This window comes from Toxorhynchites rutilus, chromosome 2, assembly GCF_029784135.1.
Source record: "Toxorhynchites rutilus septentrionalis strain SRP chromosome 2, ASM2978413v1, whole genome shotgun sequence".
Classification (NCBI taxonomy): domain Eukaryota; kingdom Metazoa; phylum Arthropoda; class Insecta; order Diptera; family Culicidae; genus Toxorhynchites; species Toxorhynchites rutilus.
In genome coordinates this window covers 173,123,287-173,146,486 of record NC_073745.1, presented here as the reverse complement: position 1 = coordinate 173,146,486, position 23,200 = coordinate 173,123,287, and the positions used below count along the sequence as shown (strand labels likewise).

Genomic DNA, 23,200 nt, shown 5'->3' with positions numbered 1-23,200 from the left:
CCTCGGAGATAGCAGAATTTTCAATGAAATGTTGCTTAATTGTAAACTATTCTTCTTAAATCACATACACCTGTACTGGGAGCATCAAAATATCATCATATCAACAAATTTGTTATATTGAACTCCCGGCCCCGTTAGGCTGACGCCATATGAGCCTTAATAAAATATATATTTTGGATAAAAAAAAACAAATTTGTTTGTTTCTAAGAAGGCGGGAGAGTGAAAATTACACACAAAAATATCACTTTTGTTCATCTTTTCCGACATAATTTCACAAATATCCACTGCACACTGTCACATTATACGCATATTCGGTGGGAACTCCACGCAAAGATCTGTTTTTAATTGATAAAAAAACTTGCCAAAAAAGCGTTTTCACATGGATGTGGAATGCAATTAAATATAAACACAAATATCGATGTCACAATGTGAAAAGTAGCTATGGCAGCGCATGCTATCACACACACTACGCTCGCAAATTCTGCCATCTGCTCCACCTGATAATCCTTCTCATGGGGGCTGTCTTTATTCTATCATATTTTCTGTATCGAACATTTATTCCATGTAACGGAGAAACATGTTGTTTGCAAGTGGTTTAAAAATCTTGAACGAGAATTGTGTCTGAAAATAATCTGATATTATAATGACGAGTTTTGGTAGAAGTACTAGGAATTTCATAGTGAAATTTTAAAGGGAAGATTAGAAAATCATTCAATGAACAGTTCTGCGATTGGACCCATGAACGTGCGTTTAGTAAGAAAACGTGAATTTAATAACGAAAAATAAATTTTTGGCGAGACGAAGTTTGCCGGCTCAACTAGTTTATAAAAAAAAAAATAAACCATCAAATCTCTCACTCTTCATATGTACTTACCTCACTGAAGACTTTCTCCTCTCGGTTGATTTCATAGTATAATTCGTCGTAATCACTGGTGGTTGCCAAAAAGGTATCACCGAATGTAATGAACAAATTAAAAATGTCCACGGCCTGAAAATGAGTTTTGATACATATAATTATCATGATTTTTCACACTTCGTAAACTTTACTTTTATTTGCTCAACGCTTCAATACATTTCACTTGTATTCAAATTAGAAAAAAAAGTATAATTATTGTTACGGATAGCATCGTAGAAAATGTTACCCATTGCTATTCGCGCATCGAACAAGAGTCAGTGGTCAATCTCAACCTTCGGCTAAGAGGTTCGATTTTCAAAAAAACACATGCAATTATCGAGAAATTTTATTGCTGTCCAGCAAACATTAGGTCGTAGAACTCCCTACACAGTATTTTACACTTACTGTCTTACAACACGGCCCTGACACGTTGTACCGTTAATTTGCTAGCGACTCATGGAATGCAATTGAGTGAAACCGTAAAAAATAAAGAAGAACGGAAGGAGCGAACGGAAACAGAAGGTTAATCGTCCAAGTCGAAAAATTGAAAACAAGAAAATTGTCTATTCGATTATTGTCAACACCTCAGGTAGTTATAAACCTGTTGGATATGACTCATTGATTGAATCGTTTCAATCAAGTCAGCTTCTATCAACTCTTCAGGTAGTTTTGAGCCGGTTGGATATGAATTAGTAGAGGCGTATCATCTCAATTATAAAGCCACGGATTTCGATGGAACCAATCAGTATACTAACAACCCCTTAGTGTTTACACGACGCAATGGAGACGTATCCTCTCAGTGTCTGAACCATGAGTTGTACTGGAACCCTTGGTAATGGTGGTGAACTTCAAGTAGTAGCCTTAGAGCGAATAGATAGAAGAACCGTCATATCGCAGGTCCTGATCGAACGACCGAACACACATCTGCGAGTTTGAACAGAAATGAATTAAGGATAATTATTCGATATCACTTTGACTTGTGAACGAAACCATCTCTATGATTCGCATTTTTTCCAATTAATTTATCTGTACGGCTCAATCGCACAAGCTTTGCGGAGATTTGTTTATACAAAATTTTAACTTAAATCTATGTTTAGTAGGTTTCGACCGATTACTCGCGGTTTACTCGAGAATAGAGGGGCAACAATTTTTGTGGGATGGGTCAAGTTAGGGATATGGATATGAGGTATCGTTGTGTAATATGACTACTAGACCACCCGCGCGATAATAAACAAAATTCTAAATTGTTCAATGGCCCTAAGGCAATAAATCCCCCACGAAGACGCCGAGCAACGCAAGCATAAGTATTATTCGACTACAAGCCTCTTTACTGGGCCAAGGGTCTGTTTATTATTTATGGTTGCGTAACTCGATGCGAACCAAGCGTGATTGTACATTTGCTTTCTTTCCGCTTTGCCGCTAGCCTCGGCAAGGCCACGAATAGTAAACACATGTGCACGAACCCCGCTGGGTGCCGGTCTTCCTTGTTATTCATTCTGGCATACGGAAGAGATGTTCCGCACATGGTTTTCTTTAGAGTGCGTCTGACCACGCCTAGAAATTATTATATGTAAAATAGCTAGGTACATAGGAAATAAGACAATTGAATAAAACCAAACGTGCGTCACTTGGGCCACACAGTCGAGAAAGCTACACCAAACGTAGCAGTTATCCATCTCGATCCGAAAGACCAAAAAGTGACTTACCTACAGTTGTCTCAAGCGAGGGTTGCCGCACGCACTGTAGCGTTGGGCATAATGACCAGGGATAGCATCTGGTGTTCGACTATCTGTCGAGGAGTGGGCGACGGTGAGATGGAGGAACAAGACAAACAAACAAATAACGAAAAAGAAAAAAAAACACAAAAGCATTAAATTCTTATACCAGACCGTTTCACAAACATATAGATCAACTGCATATACATATACAATAAAGACTCGGACAAAATGTTTTAAAATTTAATTTTTAAAAATTATTCAACATCGCTAGTATTACGTTCAATATACTCCCCTCCAAGTCGAATGCACTTTTCCCACCGCTCCTGCCACTTTTCGTACACGTGCTGAAAGCCCTCTTCCGACATGCACTTCAAAATCGCCTGTACAGCTGCTAGGGCTGCTTTCGCGAAGTCAAATCTTCGACATTTGATCTGGTTTTTCAACATAGGGAAACAACAAAAAAAAGTCACATGGAGCCAAGTCCGGACTATAGGGTGGGTGGGGTATCACTTCCATGTTCCGTTTTGCCAGGAAGTTTGTCACTGATCTCGCGACGTTGTCGTGATGGAGTTTCCATTGACCTTTAGTGAACGTAGGCCTCTTTCTTTGAATGTGTGGTCGTATAACTTGCTTCGAGACACTAATATAATATTCAGCATTGACCGTTCGCTTATTTGGAACAACATGAGTGTACACCATACCATATTTATCGAAGAAGGTGATGATCATTACCTTGGCGGCGTTTTTTTTTTGCTCACGTTTTTTTCGGTGGCGGACCGCCCACTGAGTTGACTGCTGCTTAGTTACAGGATCATACACATAAATCCAAGTCTCGTCCACGGTAATAACATTATCCAGCCAAGTAGGATAATTTCGAACCTGATTTTGCCAGTATTGGCAGATGAAAACACGGTTTGCTTTTTGCTCGTCTGTCAGCAGCCTAGGGATCCACCGAGCACAAACACGCGATAATTTCAAAACATTGGATAATAAGTTATGTGTGCTGCCGATAGATGTTTGTAGTATAGCTGCCAGCTGCGAATGAAGTCACGACTTACGTCCGAATCTCCCGAATCGAAATTGTTATGGGCCAGTTGTTAATATCAAAACATGACAGAAGTTGTATACTAGGTTTCGAAGAGAGAGGTCATGGACTTACCGCGGCCAAGTCCGTGATGACGTTAGAGGTAATTGAAAGCAGCCAATGAGGTCCGAAGGCCAGATGTATGAAGCTGCGAATTAAGTCACGACTTACGTCCGAATCTCCCGAATCGAAATTGTTATGGGCCAATTGTTAATATCAAAACATGACAGAAGTTGTATACTAGGTTTCGAAGAGAGAGGTTATGGACTTACCGCGGCCAAGTCCGTGATGACGTTAGGGGTAATTGAAAGCAGCCAATGAGGTCCGAAGGCCAAATGTATCGGTATCCAGTTCCCATTGTAACTAGAATGCTTCATTCTATCTATTACGCATCTCGCAGAATGAACTTTCACCCATTCAAGGCGGATGCGAGAAGATTACAGAAACATGTCGAGCTGTTTCAAATTATGCTGGAAAGAAGTTAACTTGCTTTTCAGTCTGGTAACCAGTGAAAAATAAAAAATGTCGACTTATGTCCCATACACAGGACAGCCTGGATTAGAAGAGGTATTTCATCGGAATATATATATAAACAAATGGGTGGGTTATATCTATGATATGACCGCAAGGTTGACGTAGGTTTAGTAATCATAAGTTTGTGTTGATAAAATTATTGATCGAATGAAACCATTTTTGAATTCAATTGGATTCAACATTTGTAAAGAGTTTGAACTAATGCCATATAAGATACAAGTAAATTTGATGACCATCCTTTTATGTTTGGTATGATGCCTAACGGGTGTTCAATAAAAAAATGAGACTTTTTTCAGTGACATAACAAAAAAAATGTTTAGAGCAGTTCAGTATTTTTTTTATTAAAAAAATAACGGTTGTTTCTGAAAACTTGGTGGAGATGCTCTCACAAGAGCGCTGGACGACACTGACATCCGTCTTCCAGATGCAATTCCGGATCCTCATGGTCAGCTGCATGATGTCCACGGACGACACTGGGACAAGTTGGTCGGGTTCCGTTCCTTGGGTACGCCAACGTCTTCTTGGCGTAATGGGAAGACGCCTTGTCCGGCCAAAAAATGTGTCATCAGGATGATGCTCCTCTAAGAACGGAACCAGAATCTTCTCCAGTCACTCTTCCTGGTACACCTACTGGTTGATGGTAAGTTCGATCGAATTGTTAAATCAGGGCTATGAAATTCCTTTGTCGGAGAGTGAAATATGCAGCATAATTTTCTTCTCAAACTTATGCTTGTATTTGTACTTCACCCCGAGGGGTGTGGACGCCTCGTCGCTGGCATTGTATCGGCCTTTTCCGGAAATGTGAAACTTTTACAGCGGAAAATAACTCTCGTCCTCCAGCACGAACGACGTCCCGCGATATTTCTTCGTTATCAACCGGCACTGAGATTTCACGGTCGCTATTTGCTCTGGGGACCTAGCCTTCTTCCGACAGACGATGCCCTCCTGTTTGAGGGTTCTGTGAATGTAGGAATGGGAGCAGCGAAATGTTCGGTCACGCAAACTGGTACCGTTCTTGTTGTCGAACAGCTCTCTCAAAGCTATTTTTTGTTATATTCTTCGCCGGACGGACACTGCCGGTTTTCCGCTCGACGTTCCGGGATGCCAGGATCCGGTAAAAAGGCCTCACCGGCACATTTTCGTCCGGAAAGTACAACGCGTTCGCGGAGTGCTTGTTTTTTTCGACGCCATCTTTGATCCAAATAACAGCATCCGAGCGAAAAGAAATGCGCAACCCGTTTCTAGGTGACCCAGAGAGCAATCCTCTCGATGTGAAAAAAATTTACGCTTTTCACTTTCTCGCCGCATAACATTCTCATTTTTTTAACACCCGTAAGGACTACCAAAATATTATTTGTTAAACAATCATTGTATTTCACATTTCTTTATGAAATTCTTGCGTTCTCTGTGTACGTACTTCTTGAACCGCGAATTTACTTGATTTGTTTTGATTTGGTACTCAGCTTCGATTTTGACATGCACACTAGAGTGCCGGTGGATGTATGGGAAAAAATGACCTACGTTTCCTAGACATGAAGGTTAAATCCTAGGTTTGCAAAACATCAGCTCCCCTATGCAAAACATCAGCTCAATCGGACTTCATCTACTAGTGTCGCACAGCCGTCAAAGTTTGAGTTTTTTAAAAGCCGGAAATCGGACTTTCCGAAAAAAAAATTTTTGATGCTGAATGCTTTCAAATTACATGAAACGTCGAGATCTACCGTCATCTCGATTTTTTTTGGGAAAAATCGACACTTTGGAACTTAGTTGCTTTTTCGGAATACGAGGCAATACATATGTTTTAGAGTGCCAATGGAAATCGCATATCAATTTTTCATACTGGACTTACTGCAAAATGTTGGGTTGCCCGATAAAATACCCTATGCAATTGGTTCATTCGAACTTCATTTATTATTGTCGCAGATCTCAAAATTTAAATTTCACCACATGCAAACAAAAATGTTTTTAGTTTAAATAGAATACTAATATGATATGGAAAAGCTAATTTTAATTTTGAAAGCGTTCATTCCGACTGAAAATCAGCTATTCTTTGACGCTCCCTTAAACTATTAAACGAAGCTCAATGCCGTCAACGCAGATCGCTGTTTTGAAAAAAAAAAAAAAGGTTTGAGATGTTGGCACCAAAAGCATGGCGGGTGCTAGTAAATGTAATCCGATTGAGCTGATATTTTACATAGGGTAGTTTTTTTAACCCTTTCATTACGGCAGTGTGCTCCGCGGAAGTGCTCTCCCTAGCACTGCGCCGAAAAGTATGCACATCGCGCTGGTGTGATCGAAGAGCAGTATGAATTTCATGTCGTCTAAAGACGACGTTCGTACACACAGCTCGTCGCGGGCGCGGATGCCGTCTATATTACGAGTTGTCGTCTCTTGCAGGACCCAAGCGAATGCAATAACGCGCTGTGATCTCTTTGCGATTGAGTATCGTGTATACGTACCCTGTTGCAACGTTGAAATAAACGGTGTAATAAACGAAAAGAGATACTCGATGGTGTCGGTCGCTTCAAGAACTCCTCACTTAAAAGTGTGAAGATTCTTGAATGCGATCGACTGAAGTCTGTGTCACTTAAAAATGACAAACGAGTTCTCAATCGGACAAACTCTTTTCGTGTGACATTTGAGGGTTCCGCTCTTCCAAACTACGTTGCAATAGGTGCACTTCGTTTACCTGTTCGGTTGTTTGTACCCCGGGTAATGAAATGCAACAAATGCATGCAACTCGGTCACACGGCCGCCTATTGTTGCAATAAACAACGTTGCGCAGATTGTGGAGAGAGTCATGATGGGACTTCTTGCGCAAAAGAGCGCAAGTGTCTTTATTGCGACGAGGCTCCACATGATCTTTCTCAATGCCCGGTGTACATACAACGAGGGGAAAAACTCAAGCGTTCCTTAAAGGAACGTTCCAAGCGGACTTATGCAGAAATGCTTAAGAGTTCCGCTTCAACGACTCAGGACAATCCCTACTCCATTCTGCAGAACGACGAGCCTGTTGCTGACGCTCCCAATGCAGGAAGTTCCGGTACATCGCAGGGTGCCATCAGGAAAAGAAAAAATACTTCTTTTCCATCACTCCCCAGAAAGAAGACCGAAACTTCCCAAATTGGAATGAAACCTCGTATCGAACGTGCTGAGAATAGACCGAAGCAAGTACCTCCTGGTTTAAGCGGTTCTTCTACGCACCAGGGGTCCTCAGCACTTCCCGGAGCAGAGCCCAACACGTCTGTTCCTTTTTAGCGGTCGAGGCAACAGCCACAATCTGGCTTGCTTGCGATTTCTGACCTGGTGGACAATATTTTAAATGCTTTAAATATAAATGACCCTCTTAAAAGCATAGTATTATGTTTGCTCCCGATTGTGAGAACATTTTTGAAAGAAAAATGTGGTTTTTTAGAAGCGTTCATTTCCCTCGATGCCTGATTCAGTGCAAGAGGTCAAGAATTTGACCACTGTAATACAGTGGAATTGCAGAAGCATCATCCCTAAACTAGATCAATTTAAATTTTTAATTCATAGTTCTAACTGTGATGTATTTTCCCTCTGTGAAACATGGTTTTCTTCAGCCGACGAACTGAATTTCCACGATTTCAACATTATTCGCCTCGATCGAAATGACTCGTTTGGTGGCGTACTATTGGGGATCAAAAAATGTCACTCCTTCTATAGAGTCACTCTCCCATCGATGACAGGCATTGAAGTTGTCGCTTGCCAGACACAAATCAATGGCAAAGACCTCTGCATTGCCTCGATATATATTCCTCCAAGAACTATGGTTGGCCGCCATCAGTTTTTTTATATCATCGAGGCACTGCCGGAGCCGCGGCTAATCTTAGGTGACCTCAACTCCCATGGAACAGCATGGGGTTCACTCTACGATGACAACCGTGCCACTTTGATTTATGATCTGTGCGACAACTTCAAATTGACAGTTTTGAATACTGGAGAAGCAACTAGAATAGCCAACCCCCCTGCACGGGCAAGTATGCTAGACATATCACTTTGCTCTTCTTCGTTATCCCTGGATTGCACGTGGAAGGTAATCCAAGATCCCCACGGTAGTGACCACCTGCCAATAATTTTATCGATCGCCAATGAATCAGGTTCTCGTGAGTCAGTCGATATTGCGTATGACCTCACGAAAAATATTGACTGGAGAAAATTTGCAGAAATAATATCTGAAGCACTTGTTTCAATGCATGAACTTCCTCCACTCGAAGAGTATAACTTTATATCGAGTTTGATTTACGAAAGCGCACTTCAAGCTCAAAAGAAACGTGTTCCTGCTACCACTTTCCGACGTCGTCCTCCATCACTTTGGTGGGACAAGGAGTGTTCAAAGGTCTACCTTGAAAAATCATCCGCTTTCAAAAAATTCCGGAAAACTGGACTAGTGGAATGGTTTCGAAAGTACCAAGCTCTAGAAGCCAAACTAAAAGGTCTGATTAAAGTAAAAAAGCGTGGATATTGGCGAAAGTTCGTCAATGGTTTGTCAAGGGAGACCGCTATGAGCACTCTTTGGAATACGGCTAGGAGAATGCGTGGCTGGAACCATACAAATGAAAGTGAGGAATACTCTGACCGTTGGATTTTCAAATTTGCAAGAAAGGTTTGTCCCGATTCCGTTCCTGCACAAAGCGTCGTACGCGACATTCCGCTCCAATGCGACTATGAGAATTTTTCGATGGTAGAATTCTCAATCGCCCTCCTCTCATGTAACAATTCAGCTCCTGGGTCGGACAAGATTAAATTCAACTTGTTGAAGAATCTTCCCGACTTGGCAAAACAGCGTTTGCTGAACTTGTTCAACAAGTTTCTGGAGCTGAATATTGTCCCACATGACTGGAGGCAAGTGAGAGTGATAGCCATACGAAAACCCAACAAGCCGGCTTGCGATCACAACTCGTATAGGCCGATTGCAATGTTATCCTGTTAGTTAGAGATTGTTAGAGAAAATGATTCTACTTCGTTTGGACAAGTGGGTTGAAGCGAACAATTTGCTGTCAAATACGCAGTTTGGCTTCCGCCGAGGTAAAGGGACGAACGATTGTCTGACGCTGCTATCTTCTGAAATCCAAATCGCATTTGCTCGCAAAGAACAAATGGCTTCCGTTTTCCTCGATATCAAAGGGGCATTTGATTCAGTTTCCATGGAAATTCTCTCAGAGAAACTTCATAATCGTGGACTTTCACCAATTCTGAATTTCCTGTACAATTTACTGTCAGAAAAGCACATGTTTTTCAATCATGGCAGCTTGAAATCTTCCCGATACAGTTTTATGGGCCTACCACAAGGCTCCTGCCTAAGCCCCCTCTTGTACAGTTTTTACGTCAATGATATAGATGATTGTCTAACTAGAGACTGCACGCTGAGACAACTTGCAGACGATGGAGTTATTTCCATCACGGGTACTAATCCCGTCGTTCTGCAAAAGTCATTGCAAGATACCCTGAACAATCTGTTCACGTGGGCCCTCAAGCTGGGTATCGAATTCTCTACGGAGAAAACTGAAATGGTCGTTTTTTCTAGGAAGCACGAACCCGCCCAATTCCAGCTTCACCTATCCGGCAAAACGATCAAGCACTCGATGTTTTTCAAATACCTTGGAGTATATTTTGACTCTAAATGTACCTGGGGAATACACATTGCGTATTTGAAACAGAAATGCCAGCAAAGAATCAATTTTCTCCAAACAATAACCGGAACATGGTGGGGTGCCCATCCAGGAGACCTCATTCAGTTATACAAAACAACGATATTATCAGTGTTAGAATATGGCAGTTTTTGCTTCCGATCAGCTGCCAGGATTCATATTCTCAAGCTGGAGAGAATACAATATCGTTGCCTGCGTATAGCCATGGGGTGTTTGCATTCGACACATACGATGAGTCTCGAAGTTTTGGCAGGAGTACCCCCGCTTACTCTTCGGCTCACAGAATTATCCTACAGATTTCTCATCCGTTGCAAGATCATGATTCCATTGGTGATTGATAACTTCGAAAATCTACTCCAACTGATTCCTCAGTCAAGTTTTATGTCTATATACCATGAGTACCTTATCCACGACGTGCACCCTTCACCAGGCATCTAAAACCAAGTTTGCTTCCCATACTTTTGCAATTCCTCTGTCATTTTTGATCTGTCCATGCGACAAAAAATCCATGGAATCCCAGATCATCTACGCTCCGATATATTCCGCCGATATTTTCGGCAGAATATGGGAAAGTTAGATCTGATAAAATGTTCTTTACTGACGGTTCATACATAAACGGGTCCACTGGCTTCGGCATCTTCAATGGAAAATTCCAGTGTCTCTTTCAAACTCAAAGATCCTTGTTCCGTGTATGTCGCTGAACTGGGTGCGATATACTACGCACTGGGGATCATTGAAACATTGTCCATCGACCACTATTTTATTTTTTCAGACAGTCTCAGCTCAATAGAGGCAATCCGCTCAATGAAGGTTGATAAACGCTCATCTTATTTCCTAACTAGAATAAGACAACTATCGAATGTTTTGGTCGAAAAATTATTCAAGATTACCTTAGCATGGGTTCCCTCTCATTGTTCGATTCCGGGGAATGAGTCAGTACACGCTCGTAAGTTGGCAGCGCATGTGGAGTGGAGATGAGTTCGGTCGTTGGTTACACACGATTATCCCTAAGGTATCGACGAGTGCATGGTTCAAGGGATTGAATGTAGGTCGTGATTTCATTCGCGTGATATCTCGGCTTATGTCCAATCACTACAACCTAAACGCGCATCTCTATCGCATTGGGATCGCAGCAAACAATCTTTGTGATTGTGGCGATGGCTACGACATCGAGCATATTGTCTGGTCGTGTATCCGGTTCCATGCTGCTCGCTCTCAGCTCTCTAGAGCACTGAGAGCAAAAGGCAGACAATCGGATATCCCCGTCCGGAATATCTTAGGTAGCCGTGATCCTGATCTTCTGCTTCATCTATACCTGTTCCTCAGGAACGCCGATGTCAACGTTTAATGATGTTTCCTTCGTTGTGTCCCCGTTTTATATCCCTCCTATCCGATCGATAAACTTTTACTTAGTCGCGGCAATACATACACACACTCTTTACAGATACACGGGCCAAAGGTTGTGCAGTCCACTGATGATTCAACAAGAGCCAAAGGTTGTACCGCTCATGACAACTCTACATGAACTGATGATTGCGCCGGTTAGTGACCATTCTATCCTGGATTCCTCGAGTCGAGAAAGACGCACCACGCTAGATATGGGGTACAGACTAGGGGGGCGTTGCTGATTAAGGGTCAGCTGCATCCCAATAGGAAGTATCCCGTGTCGGGCACACGTACAGAGCATTGGAGACAGCAACATCCGAATTACGAAAACACTTGTAATACTAACCTCGAGCCAACCGCGAGTAATCGGTTACATATTACTAACATAGATAATAAGAAAAATTGTCAAAGTATTGAACTCCCGGCCCCGTGAGGCTAACGCCATATGAGCCTTGATAAAAATATATATTTTGGAAAAAAAAAATAATGTGTCATGCAAGTTCTCCTCTCACCTCTCACGAACATAAATATGAGAGGATCATTCAGATACTTGTATGAATGACAGTAATCACTTGTGTTACACTAAATGATTAAACCAAGAGAGGAACGAAGACTGCATATTGCATATTCGAACTGTATCAAACATCGCAAGCCATTTTCGAAGCCTGCATACAAGTTTGAACCGCATATAGTGCGCTACACATACAACGTCCCGTCACAGTAAAGTCAACGTAAAGGAATGAAATATCGAATATTCTCCCATGTAAATCGTATGGTAGCATTCATATACACCATCACCGGCAAAATAAGTCCAAGAGAATAGTTGACGGGACGGTGACGGTGACGCTGTATGTGTAACGCACTTATATCGTCCCGCTCTACTATAGCGAAACCCACTGCAATACAAGTGCAAAGCAATAAATGATACAAGATAAATTCATGAGCAAATCATGATGCATGGAGAGGTCGATATGCATATGTTAGAGGCAAAGAAGAAAACAAACTTTCTGCGCCGATAGTGTATATGATGGTTCTGCTTGCGTATCGGTATATCATGAAGTGCGAACCGATACAGAGTTGTCTCGTTCACTTTTGTGTCGGGATTTGCAACACGTAACAAAAAAAGAATGCCGCTGAGGGAAATGATTTGTGTATGATATTTGGAAATGATGTATGATATCATATTTGAACGAACGAAAGCGAATTTTTCAGTGAATCAGCCACTCATTGCGGTCAGTGCAATAGAGAATTAAAAATCCCTCGACGAGTGTCGTATAATTTCAGTTGATCGTCTCTTGTACAATTTCCGATCAAGAACTTATCATCCGCTCTATGGAATGGGATCAACCCTTTCGTTACGAGCGTCGTCTATAGACGACATCCGCGCGATTTCCTGTGTGTACGAATGTCGTCTATAGACGACATTCGCGCGACGATCTGTGTGTACGAGCGTCGTTTTTAGACGACATGAAATTCATGCTGCTCTTCGACCACACCAGCGCATACTTTTCGGCGCAGTGCTCCGTACAGGGGTAGCACTTCGGCGGAGCACACTGTCGTAATGAAAGGGTTGATCGTTTGTGGATTGCACTCACGATAAACCTTGAGTAGCAGAAGTAATGCTTCGAGAATGCATACAGTGGGGATTCCTCTTCCACATAGCTTTTTTGAGTCAAGTATACTATCTGTGTACATATGAAGAATAAAAGAGCATCGCCTGCTGGGGGTGATTTAAAAACATCCGATTAGAGGGATATACTTATCATTGATCGTTGAATGTGATTTTTTAACATCCCTGGTCAAGATATCGTGCGCATGAAAAGATTTGAGGAAGATTCTGATGCTGAAAGTGATATTGAGAGCGTGATTGCGGTTGAAGACAGCTTTGCAGATGAGACCATATGTGAAGACGAAGATGACACGAATTAAGAAGATGCATTGCGGGACATGCAGCGTTCGCGATGTGAAGAGGGATCATCCAGGAGTACACCACGATTGCCACGTTGCGGAAATGTCAACCTCCGATGTGGCAACATGATTATGAATTTGACTATAGTGATTGCTATAGTGATTGGACGATTCGCTCTGATTGCAGTTAATTTCTTGGAAAACCTCCCGAGTTCGTTGTCTGAGGAGAGGAAGTGAGCTGATTGGCCGAAGTAGAAAGCAGCCATGAACGAGAAATAGAAATCACTGAAGAGAAACAACACATGATGCTTCACCAAGATTCCGTCAGATCGCTTGTAAATGAGTGTTTAAAGTTGTAAGTTTAAGACCAGGCTCGTAGTGCGAGGATTCACACAAAGATATGGGCTTGATTGTTCAGAAACCTAGGCTTCAGTTGCAAAGTTAGACACACTTCGTACGGTTCTGGTTGTTGCTAATCATGAAAATATGAAAATACATCAAATGGACGTATAAACTGCGAAGAAGGTTTTGTACAAGAAACAGGCTTAGTATATCGTCTGAATCGTTCGTTGTATGGTCTCAGGCAGGCTTCCAGGACATGGAACGAACGATTTCATGTATTTGTAGAGAAGCTTGGATTCAAGAGTGGTTTATGCGATCAGTTTTTGTACGTGAAAAGCATTGAAACTAATTTAGTTTTCTTGTTACTCTATGTGGATGACATGTTAATTGTCGGTTGATGGAAATTGAAGAGGTGGACGATCTCTATCTTGTGAGTTCGAGATGACAGACATCGACGAAGTTAAGAGTTTTCTGGGCATGAAAATAAAAAGAAACATCGAAAATAGATTTTTGCGGATCAGCCAACGTGTTTTCCTGGAAGGTTTGTTGGGGCGATTCAACATGCACGAAAGAAAATCTATTTCCGCCTTGATTGAGTGTCGTTTACGACTGCTGAAAAGCGATGAATGCCATCGGATAAATAAGCCTTATCGTAAGCTGATAGATTGCCTAATGTACGTGACATTGACGTCACGACCCGATTTGTGTGTGGCAGTGAACTATTTCAGTCAATTTCAAAATTGTCCGACAGATGAGCATTGGGTGCACCTGAAGTGTTCACACTGCGTTTCATCCGTGAAACATTAGATTTTGGGTTGTTCTTCAAAGTTAACAATGAGGCACCAGTCATGGAACCCTTTTTTGATGCTGATTGGGTTAATGATCCGGTGGATAGACGATCACTCACCGGATATGTTTTCCGTGTATATGGATGTACGGTAGGATGGGTGACTACAAAACAACCGACTGTCTCCCTTTCATCGACAGAAGCGAAGTTAGTAGCCCTTCATGTTGCTGTATGCCATGGTATTCGGATGGAGCGATTATTACGGGACATAGGAAGGAAGTTGGTTGGTAAATGACTGGACTAAGCGTACCATCGGTACTTCGCGTACCTGCAGGCATAAAATAGACCCCATTCGTGGTCCTTAGCTTCCTGTCCAGTAACTCCTATCCCTACCTCCCCGTGGTACCGGCTAAGAGTAACCATAGTGAAGATCGGGTAACCAACCCCGGTGGGATCTTGGTCGTATGCTGACAGGGAAGGGGGCCTATCCGAGCGTCTGTTCACCATGGAGGTGCGGCTCAAAACAGCGTCTGATCCCCATGTTAGGGGCGGCTGATAATTGTCTTCGTGCCAGCGGGGACTCTAAAAAGAGCTGTGCACGACGGTCCTCCGGCGAGACAAGGGGTTGGTGCAGGCCCTGCAAGCCATCCGTAAAAATAAAACGCACAGGAAAATTCACAAAGAAATTCGAGACAGGACAATCGGACTAGACCTACGCAAAGAACACGGACTAGAGATTGGAAACTCGGAACATGGAACTGCAAGTCTCTCAATTTTCTTGCGAGTACCCGAATTCTTTCGGAAATATTGAGAGCTCGCAATTTCAACATCGTAGCGCTGCAGGAGGTGTGCTGGAAAGGTTCGATGGTGCGATTGTTCCATGGTGGATATACCATCTATCAGAGCTGCGGCAACACACACGAGCTGGGTACAGCTTTCATCGTGATGGGGGAGATGCAAAAACGGGTGATTGGTTGGTGGCCGATCAATGAAAGAATGTGCAGATTGAGGATGAGAGGCACTTCTTCAATATCAGCATTATCAACGTCCACAGCCCCCATCTAGCTATCACCGATGACGATAAAGAAGAATTCTACGCGCAGCTAGAACGTGAATACGATCGCTGCCCAAAACACGACATCAAAATCGTCATCGGTGTTTTGAACGCTCAGGTCGGCCAGGAGGAGGAATTCAGACCGGTAATTGGTAGGTTCAGCGCCCATCAGCGAACCAACGAAAACGGCCTAAGACTTATCGACTTCGCTGCCTCCAAGAACATGGCCATACGTAGCACCTTCTTCCAGCACAGCCTCCAATACCGTTACACCTGGAGATCACCACAGCAAACAGAAACACAAATTGACCACGTTTTGATCGACGGTCGGCACTTCTCGGATATCATCGACGTCAGAAACTATCGTGGCGCTAACATCGATTCAGACCACTACCTGGTGATGGTCAAACTGCGTTCTAAACTGTCAGTCGTCAATAACATAAGACACCAGCGCTCACCACGGTACCACCTACGACGACTACAGGAGCCGAACGTTGCTGCAACATATTCGCAGCGTCTTGAAGCTGCGTTACCGGGGGTAGACGAACTGGATGCTGTTCCCCTCGATGAATGCTGGAACTCCTTAAAATCAGCAATTAGCAGCACAGCAGAGACCGTCATCGGGTATGAACAACGAGGACAACGGAATGAATGGTTTGACGACGAGTGCCGAGCGCTCCTGAACGAGAAGGATGCAGCACGCGCAGCCATGCTGCAACGAGCGACTCGACAAAACGTGGAACGATACAGACTGAAACGAAGGCAGCAAACACATCTCTTTCGGGAAAAAAAAGCGCCGCCTGGAAGAGAAAGAGTGTGAGGAGATGGAGCTGCTTTATCGTTCTCGAGAATCGCGGAAGTTCTTCAAGAAACTAAACGCCTCGCACAAAGGCTTTGTGCCGCGGGCCGAAATGTGCAGAAACAAGGAAGGAGGCATCTTGACGAACAGGCAGCACTACGATGAACACCTGAACAGCGCGCAGACAGGAGACCTAGACGGCGTTGAGGAGGACTACACCGGTGCAATGAACAACGACGACGTACCACCCCCGACGATGGGTGAAGTTAAGGAGGCCATTAATCAGCTCAAGAACCACAAAGCAGCTGGTAAGGATGGCCTCGTAGCGGAGCTCTTCAAGGGAGGTCCGAGAAAACTTGTAGAGTGTATGCACCGGTTGATAGTCAGGATCTGGGACACAGAACAGCTACCGGAGGAGTGGAAGGACGGGGTAATCTGCCCCATCTATAAAAAAGGCGACAAGTTGGATTGTGGGAACTATCGTGCCATCACAATCCTGAATGGTGCCTACAAAATTTTGTCTCAGGTCCTCTTCCGCCGCCTATCGCCAATAGTAAGTAGATTTGTGGGAAGTTATCAGGCCGGATTCATGCCCGGTTGCTCGACGACGGACCAGATTTTTACACTGCGGCAGATCCTCCAAAAGTGCCGCGAGTATCAGGTCCCTACACACCACATCTTCGTCGACTTCAAGGCCGCATATGATACAATCGACCGACGACAGCTATGGAGGATCATGGACGAACACGGCTTTCCCCGAAAGCTGACAAGACTGATTCAGGCAACGATGAACGGTGTGCGGTGCAGTGTGCGGATCTCAGGTGAGCTGTCGGAATCATTTGAGACTCACAGGGGACTTCGACAAGGCGATGGAATCTCCTGTCTGCTCTTCAACGTGGCGCTGGAAGGTGTTATGCGGAGATCGGGCTTCAACATGCGGGGCACGATTTTCAACAAGTCTAGTCAGTTTATCTGATTCGCCGACGACGTGGACATAATCGGAAGAACACATGCGACGGTAGCCGACTTGTATACCCGACTGAAACACGAAGCAGGGCTGATTGGGCTTGGGGTCTAAATACATGCTAGCTGGAGGGACTGATCGCAACAGAGTTCTTCTTGGTAGTAGTGTTGTGATCGACGGCGACGAGCTCGAGGTGGTAGAGGAATTTGTCTACCTTGGCTCGTTGATAACAACTGACAACAACAACAGCCGTGAAATTCGAAGACGCATTGTCAATGGAAGTCGTGCCTACTATGGGCTCCGCAAATCCTTGAGGTCCAACAAACTCCGACCCCGTACGAAGTGTACCATGTACAAATCCCTAATTCGGCCGGTTGTTCTCTATGGGCACGAAGCATGGACGATGCTTGAAGAGGACTCACAAGCGCTTGGAGTTTTCGAACGCCGAGTGCTCAGAAAAATATACGGTGGTGTACAGGAAAGCGGAGTATGGAGAAGGAGAATGTACCACGAACTGGCGCAACTCTACGGCGAACCCAGCATTCAGAAAGTCGCCAAGGCTGGACGAGTGCGATGGGCAGGGCATGTTGCAAGATTGCCGGCCCTGCAAAGATGGTGTTCGCATCGAATCCGGTAGGAACAAGAAGGAGAGGAGCCCAGCGAGCGAGGTGGTTGGACCAGGTGGAGCAGGACTTGGCAAGAATCGGTGCAGCCGGGAGTTGGAGAACTGCAGCCATGGATCGGGACTATTGGCGAAAAATTGTGAAGAAGATCTAATCTCTCAATGGGATGTAGTATCATTATAAATAAATAAGGAAGGAAGTTGGATAGACCTGTAATTTACTTCGAAGACAATCAGTCAACAATCAGGGTTATAGAGGACGAAAAAAAAACCGGTCGTTGAAGCACGTTGATGTGAAGTACCGGTTTGTGCGAGAAATGATACAGCGAGGTCTAGTCGTTGTGCGCTACAAACCAACGAATGAACAACTAGCTGACATCACGACCAAAGGATTGCCAGCAGGCACATTTCAGCGACATCGAGCAGTTCTTGGGTAGATGGTCTCCGGAATTGAGCGGGAATATTGAGATGTACAATAGCCAATTCAAACCAAACGAAGTAGTACAAACAAACAGACAGACTTTTGATGGAGAGGCTTCAATTGCTTAACAACCATTATAAAAACCAGACGTGTTAATAAAACGTTTCGATATTCCGTTAGATCGTTCGCTGTTAGTTTTTCTTTTATCCGTATTTCATTTACTCATTAACTGCTACATAGAGATCATCAATTTTCGTACTCAGGCCGCATGTGTTTTGATAGTATAGCCATATAACAGTGGAAGTCGTGTTGTCAACTTCCCTAGGAATGAGAGGCAGATCAGATTGCGAATGGTGCTCGATTGAATCTTATTCGCCTAGAGTGACACGTTGGAAGACCCCTTCCCCAGACTTAATAGGACCAGGACGTCTAATCTGGCGCTGGCTACAAAGCCCGACTGAGTTAGGGGCTTCCATGATGCAGTTAATCGTGCGTCCCAGTGGTCGGAGCTCATCAACGAACTGATCGGTTCATTTAAATTGGCTGGACGTTTGAACAAAGTCAGACAGATACAAGCGATCATAAAATGCATACTTGCTCGAAGAGTCAGGTTGGGAGTCTATCCCACAACAACCGACCACAGGACTGGGATGACTTGGACGGCAAAAGTCAATCCGAGATGGAAGTCCGGCGTGTGGCACGACTGGGTCGTTGGTGATTGCTGCTGATATAACTCGCTGAGTACACATTCTCCTTTTACTTCATGATTGCGGTGCAATTTTTGCAAAAGCTTTGCTTTCATCCATTATAGTTTTGTTACTGTCATGCGAGTCCAAATCACACACAAAAATGGTGAGCCGATGATAGCTTAGATTGATAATTCCCCACGCAGTTGAGTAGCTCAGAACATTGATGGAATGGCGTCAGTTTGATGTAATGATTGCAATGCCAGAGGCATCAGCAAGTAATTTGGTCGCGTCCACAGCTCAATCCGAAACGAAGACGTGTAACAAGGAAAAACGAGCGATGTTCATTGCTTCGTATCTACAACTATACTGGAAGTTTGTTTTTCTTCCTTTCTTGTTGAACTAAAGAGACTTTAAGCTTTTTCAGTTCATTCCTCTCTAGCCTTCAAAAAGTCCTCGTCCACCCCCATTGGCTTGAGAAAGGCATTCGATCTCTCACCGTCCAGCTCGCCCAGCAACGATGTTCTCCAGTCAGTGTTCTCACGAGGAATTAAAGTTGGCCTTCTTCTTCTTCTTCTTCTTCTTCTTTGTTTTAAATTATTTGCACCACACACTGAGTGCATCGCACCCAGCGAGACAACGCAAGCAAGAAGATCAATTTACAAACCTCCGTGCTAGCATGACAACCCGTTGTGAGAACCGAACTCTGTTCAAGGATATGTGGCAAGTTAGCTATTTACATTTACATACATTCTACACCTATTCCACCATGTGTAGAATAATGTAGTTAGGAAACACAGTCAAGCGGTAAAAAATTATATTGGATTAATTCATTCTGTATAATCATCTAGTTGCACTTAGTCGCACTTCAATGTTTTGAAGAGAACAAAAAGAAGAGATCAATTGAAGCTGCATAACAGGAGTGTGAGCTTGAGCTTGAGCTTGGGTAGACTGTACAATTCGTAGATTCTCTCCGTGATTGACTTGAACCAACCAAATTGCACAAAGAACACACAGAATGACGCTTGGGACTAGCAAATCATTCTCGTTGTGCAATTTTTGGTGATTCGAGCTTAAAATGGTCAATAACGACGCCGGCCACGTCCTTAGGGAAGGGAAGGAATGTTAGTATGATATTCGCCGCCCGAAGGCCAGAAGGGTCGCCTCTATAGCGTGGTTCCCTAGCGTTTATCATGGAAGGGATAGTTGTTAGTGGGAATGGTTAAGAAAAATCAGGATTCACTGCGGTAAGTGATGTGATTCTAAAAACGTGAACTTTCAACTATTCGGTGAAACTAGATTTGAAAAAAATATACATTCTTATCGGACCGGTCATGCATTTCGATATCGGATTTCGTCATCGGATATGAACAACGGAACGAATAGTTTGATGATGAGTGCCGGGCGCTTCTGAACGAGAAGTATGCAGCATGCGCAGCCATGCTGCAACGAGTGACCAGACAAAACATGGAACAATACAGACTGAAATGAAGGCAGCAAACGCATCTCTTTCGGGAAAAAAAGCCGCCTGGAAGAGAAAGAGTGTAAGGAGATGGAGAGGCTTCATTGTTCTCGAGAATCGCGGAAGTTCTTCAAGATACTAAACGCCTCGCACAAGGAAGGAGGCATCTTGTCGAACGAACGCTGAACAGCGCGCAGACAGGAGGCGGTTTTGATGAGAACTACACCTGCAGTGAACAATACGTCGTACCACCCCGAAGATGAGTGAAGTTAAGAAGACCATGAATCAACTAAAAAACCACAAAGCAGCTGGTAAGGATAACATCGTCTGATTTTCTGCCTGCCTGCTTTTCAACGTGGCGATGGAAAGTGTTATGCGGAGAGCGAACCTAAACATGCAGCGCACGATTTTCAAGAGGTCTAGTCAGTTTATCTGCTTCGTCGACGAAGTGGACATAATCGGAAGGAGATAGCGACGGTAGCGGACGGACGGACTAAGTCATGCTAGCAGGAGGGACTAATTGCAACAGGATTCATCTTGGTAGTAGTGTTTTTGGATGAATTTGTCTACCTTGGCTCGTTGATAACAACTGAACAACCGTGAAATTCGAAGACGCATTAGTCAACAAAAGTTGCGCCTACTATGAGCTCCGCAAAATCTTAAGGTCCAACAAACTCCGACCCCGTACGAAGTGTATCATGTACAAATCCCTGATTCGGCCGGTTGTGCTTTGTGCTTTATAGGCACGAAGTATGAACAATGCTCGAAGAGGGCTCAAAAGCACTTGGTATTTTTAAACGCCGAGTGATCAGATAAATATACGGTGGTGTACAGAAGAACAATGTATAGAGAAGGACCGCAACTCTACGGCGCACTCAGCATCCAGAAAGTCGCCAAGGCCGGACGAGGCGATGGCCAGGGCATGTTGCAAGACTATCGGACAGCAGCCCTGCGAAGATGGTGTTCGCATTAAATCCGGTAGGAACAAGAAAGAGAGGAGCCCTGCGAGCGAGGTGGTTGGACCAGGTGGAGCAAAACTTGGGAAGAGTCGGTCCCGGAGAACATCAGATATGAACCAAGTGCACTGACGGAACAATGTTGTGAATCAGATCGAATCTCTTCAAGGGATGTAGCATTATTGTAATAAATAGATAATATGATATTAATAAAGCGTAATCGAGCGACAAAACTTGTTGTAGGTCGAAAAAAATTACCTACATCCCGCACAGTGTCAAAAAGTGAAAACAATCTTATAACAAAACTAGATATGTATTAAAAAAAACCCTAAAATGAAAATTAAATCTAGTTCGAGGTAGTTAAACTTACCTGTATCACAAGGCTGAAAATATTGAATTTCTTCACAAGATTGTGTTCTTGATTCACGATGAATTTAAGTAAACCAATAAGCGATGACCACAGTTCTCTCCAAGGATAGATTAACCTTATGCGGCATCGTTTTTGATAAACTATCATGCGATGCAGAATGCCGATACAGAATAAGTATAGCTCCATTGGAAATTTTTTCATCATGTGTGAAACAATAAACTCCACGAGCAAATCTGTGAAAAAACAAAAACTCATTAGAATATACCAACTGAGGTTTTTTTCATTTGATGCTTAGAAATCACACAAGGATAATTTTAAGTGGCTGATCATTATCTTCGTGCCAGGGGAGACTCTAAATAGGACTGTGCACGACGGTCCTCCGGCGAGACAGAACCAGGTACAGGCCCTGCAAGCCATCCATAAAAATTAAACGCACAGGAAAATTCACAAAGGAATTTGAGACAGAACAATGGAAATAGACCCAAGGAACATGGATTAGAGATTGGTAAATTCGGAACATGGAACTGCAAGTCTCTCAACTTTCTTGCGAGTACTCGAATTCTTCGGAAATATTGAGAACACGCAATTTCAACATCGAAGCACTGTAGGTGTGCTGGAAACGTTCTATGATGCGATCGTTTTAAGGTGGTTATACCATCTGTCAGAACTGTGGCAACACACACGAGCTCAACGGAGAAAATATGAAGACTGAGGATGCCACTTCGTCATCATCAGCATTATCAACGTCCCCATCAGTGTGCTCCGCCCCTGTACGGAGCACTACGCCGAAAAGTATGCACATCGCGCTGGTGTGATTGAAGAGCAGTATGAATTTCATGTCGTCTAAAGACGACGCTCGTACACATAGCTCGTCGCGCGGATGTCGTCTATAAACAACACTCGTCCACACAGGACGTCGCGCGGATGTCGTCTATAGACGACGCTCGTAACGAAAGGGTTAATAAACTAAAAAAAAAATCAAATTTATAAATTTTAGGTTAGTTTAGGCTAAGTAGGTCAATAATGGTATTCTAGTACCGAAGTAGAATACAGAACAACAAAAGAAAAGAACAAACATAAAAAATGTATGGTTAGAATAGTAAAGGTTGAAAAAGATTATTCTTGTATCACTTGAAAACAAAAATTGTAATCCAAACATGAAGAAAATATATTTCAAATTTAATGCAAAAAATATGCTTGGCCTCATTCTATCGCCGGACGCCAAGCAGAAAATACACCAAGGAGCACGAGATGTCGGAACACTTGCATATTGGAATCGATAGATGCGTCGCGTTTAATGGAAGAGAAGATCATCGTCTCACTCAAAGAATGCATGTCGTTTGCCTCTCGTTTTAGTATTTTGAGCTTTTGAAGAAAGCATCTGCGTATAAAATTTTCATCATCATTTCGCTAAACGGCAACGGTCGGTAAATAGTCTTTATCAAGATTTTTAAAGACAAAATTATAAGTTAGCGTTTATTTTCTCCACACAGGCTGATATCAGCACTAAGTGTGTATAAATAATGCATTAGCGTAATTC

The 23,200-nt window shown here is 43.4% G+C and overlaps 1 protein-coding gene across 2 annotated transcripts in view; it reads right to left on the bottom strand.

Moving 5' to 3' along the window:
• LOC129768002 (armadillo-like helical domain-containing protein 3) overlaps nt 1-23,200 on the bottom strand; it is a 264,660-nt gene that overhangs the window by 36,385 nt on the left and 205,075 nt on the right. For both annotated transcript variants that reach the window (XM_055769349.1, XM_055769350.1), the window contains exons 6-7: nt 21,661-21,893; nt 875-988 (exon numbers count right to left, since the gene is read on the bottom strand). In XM_055769349.1, coding sequence (XP_055625324.1) covers nt 875-988; nt 21,661-21,893 — 347 coding nt within the window. The remainder of the gene's footprint in view (nt 1-874; nt 989-21,660; nt 21,894-23,200) is intronic.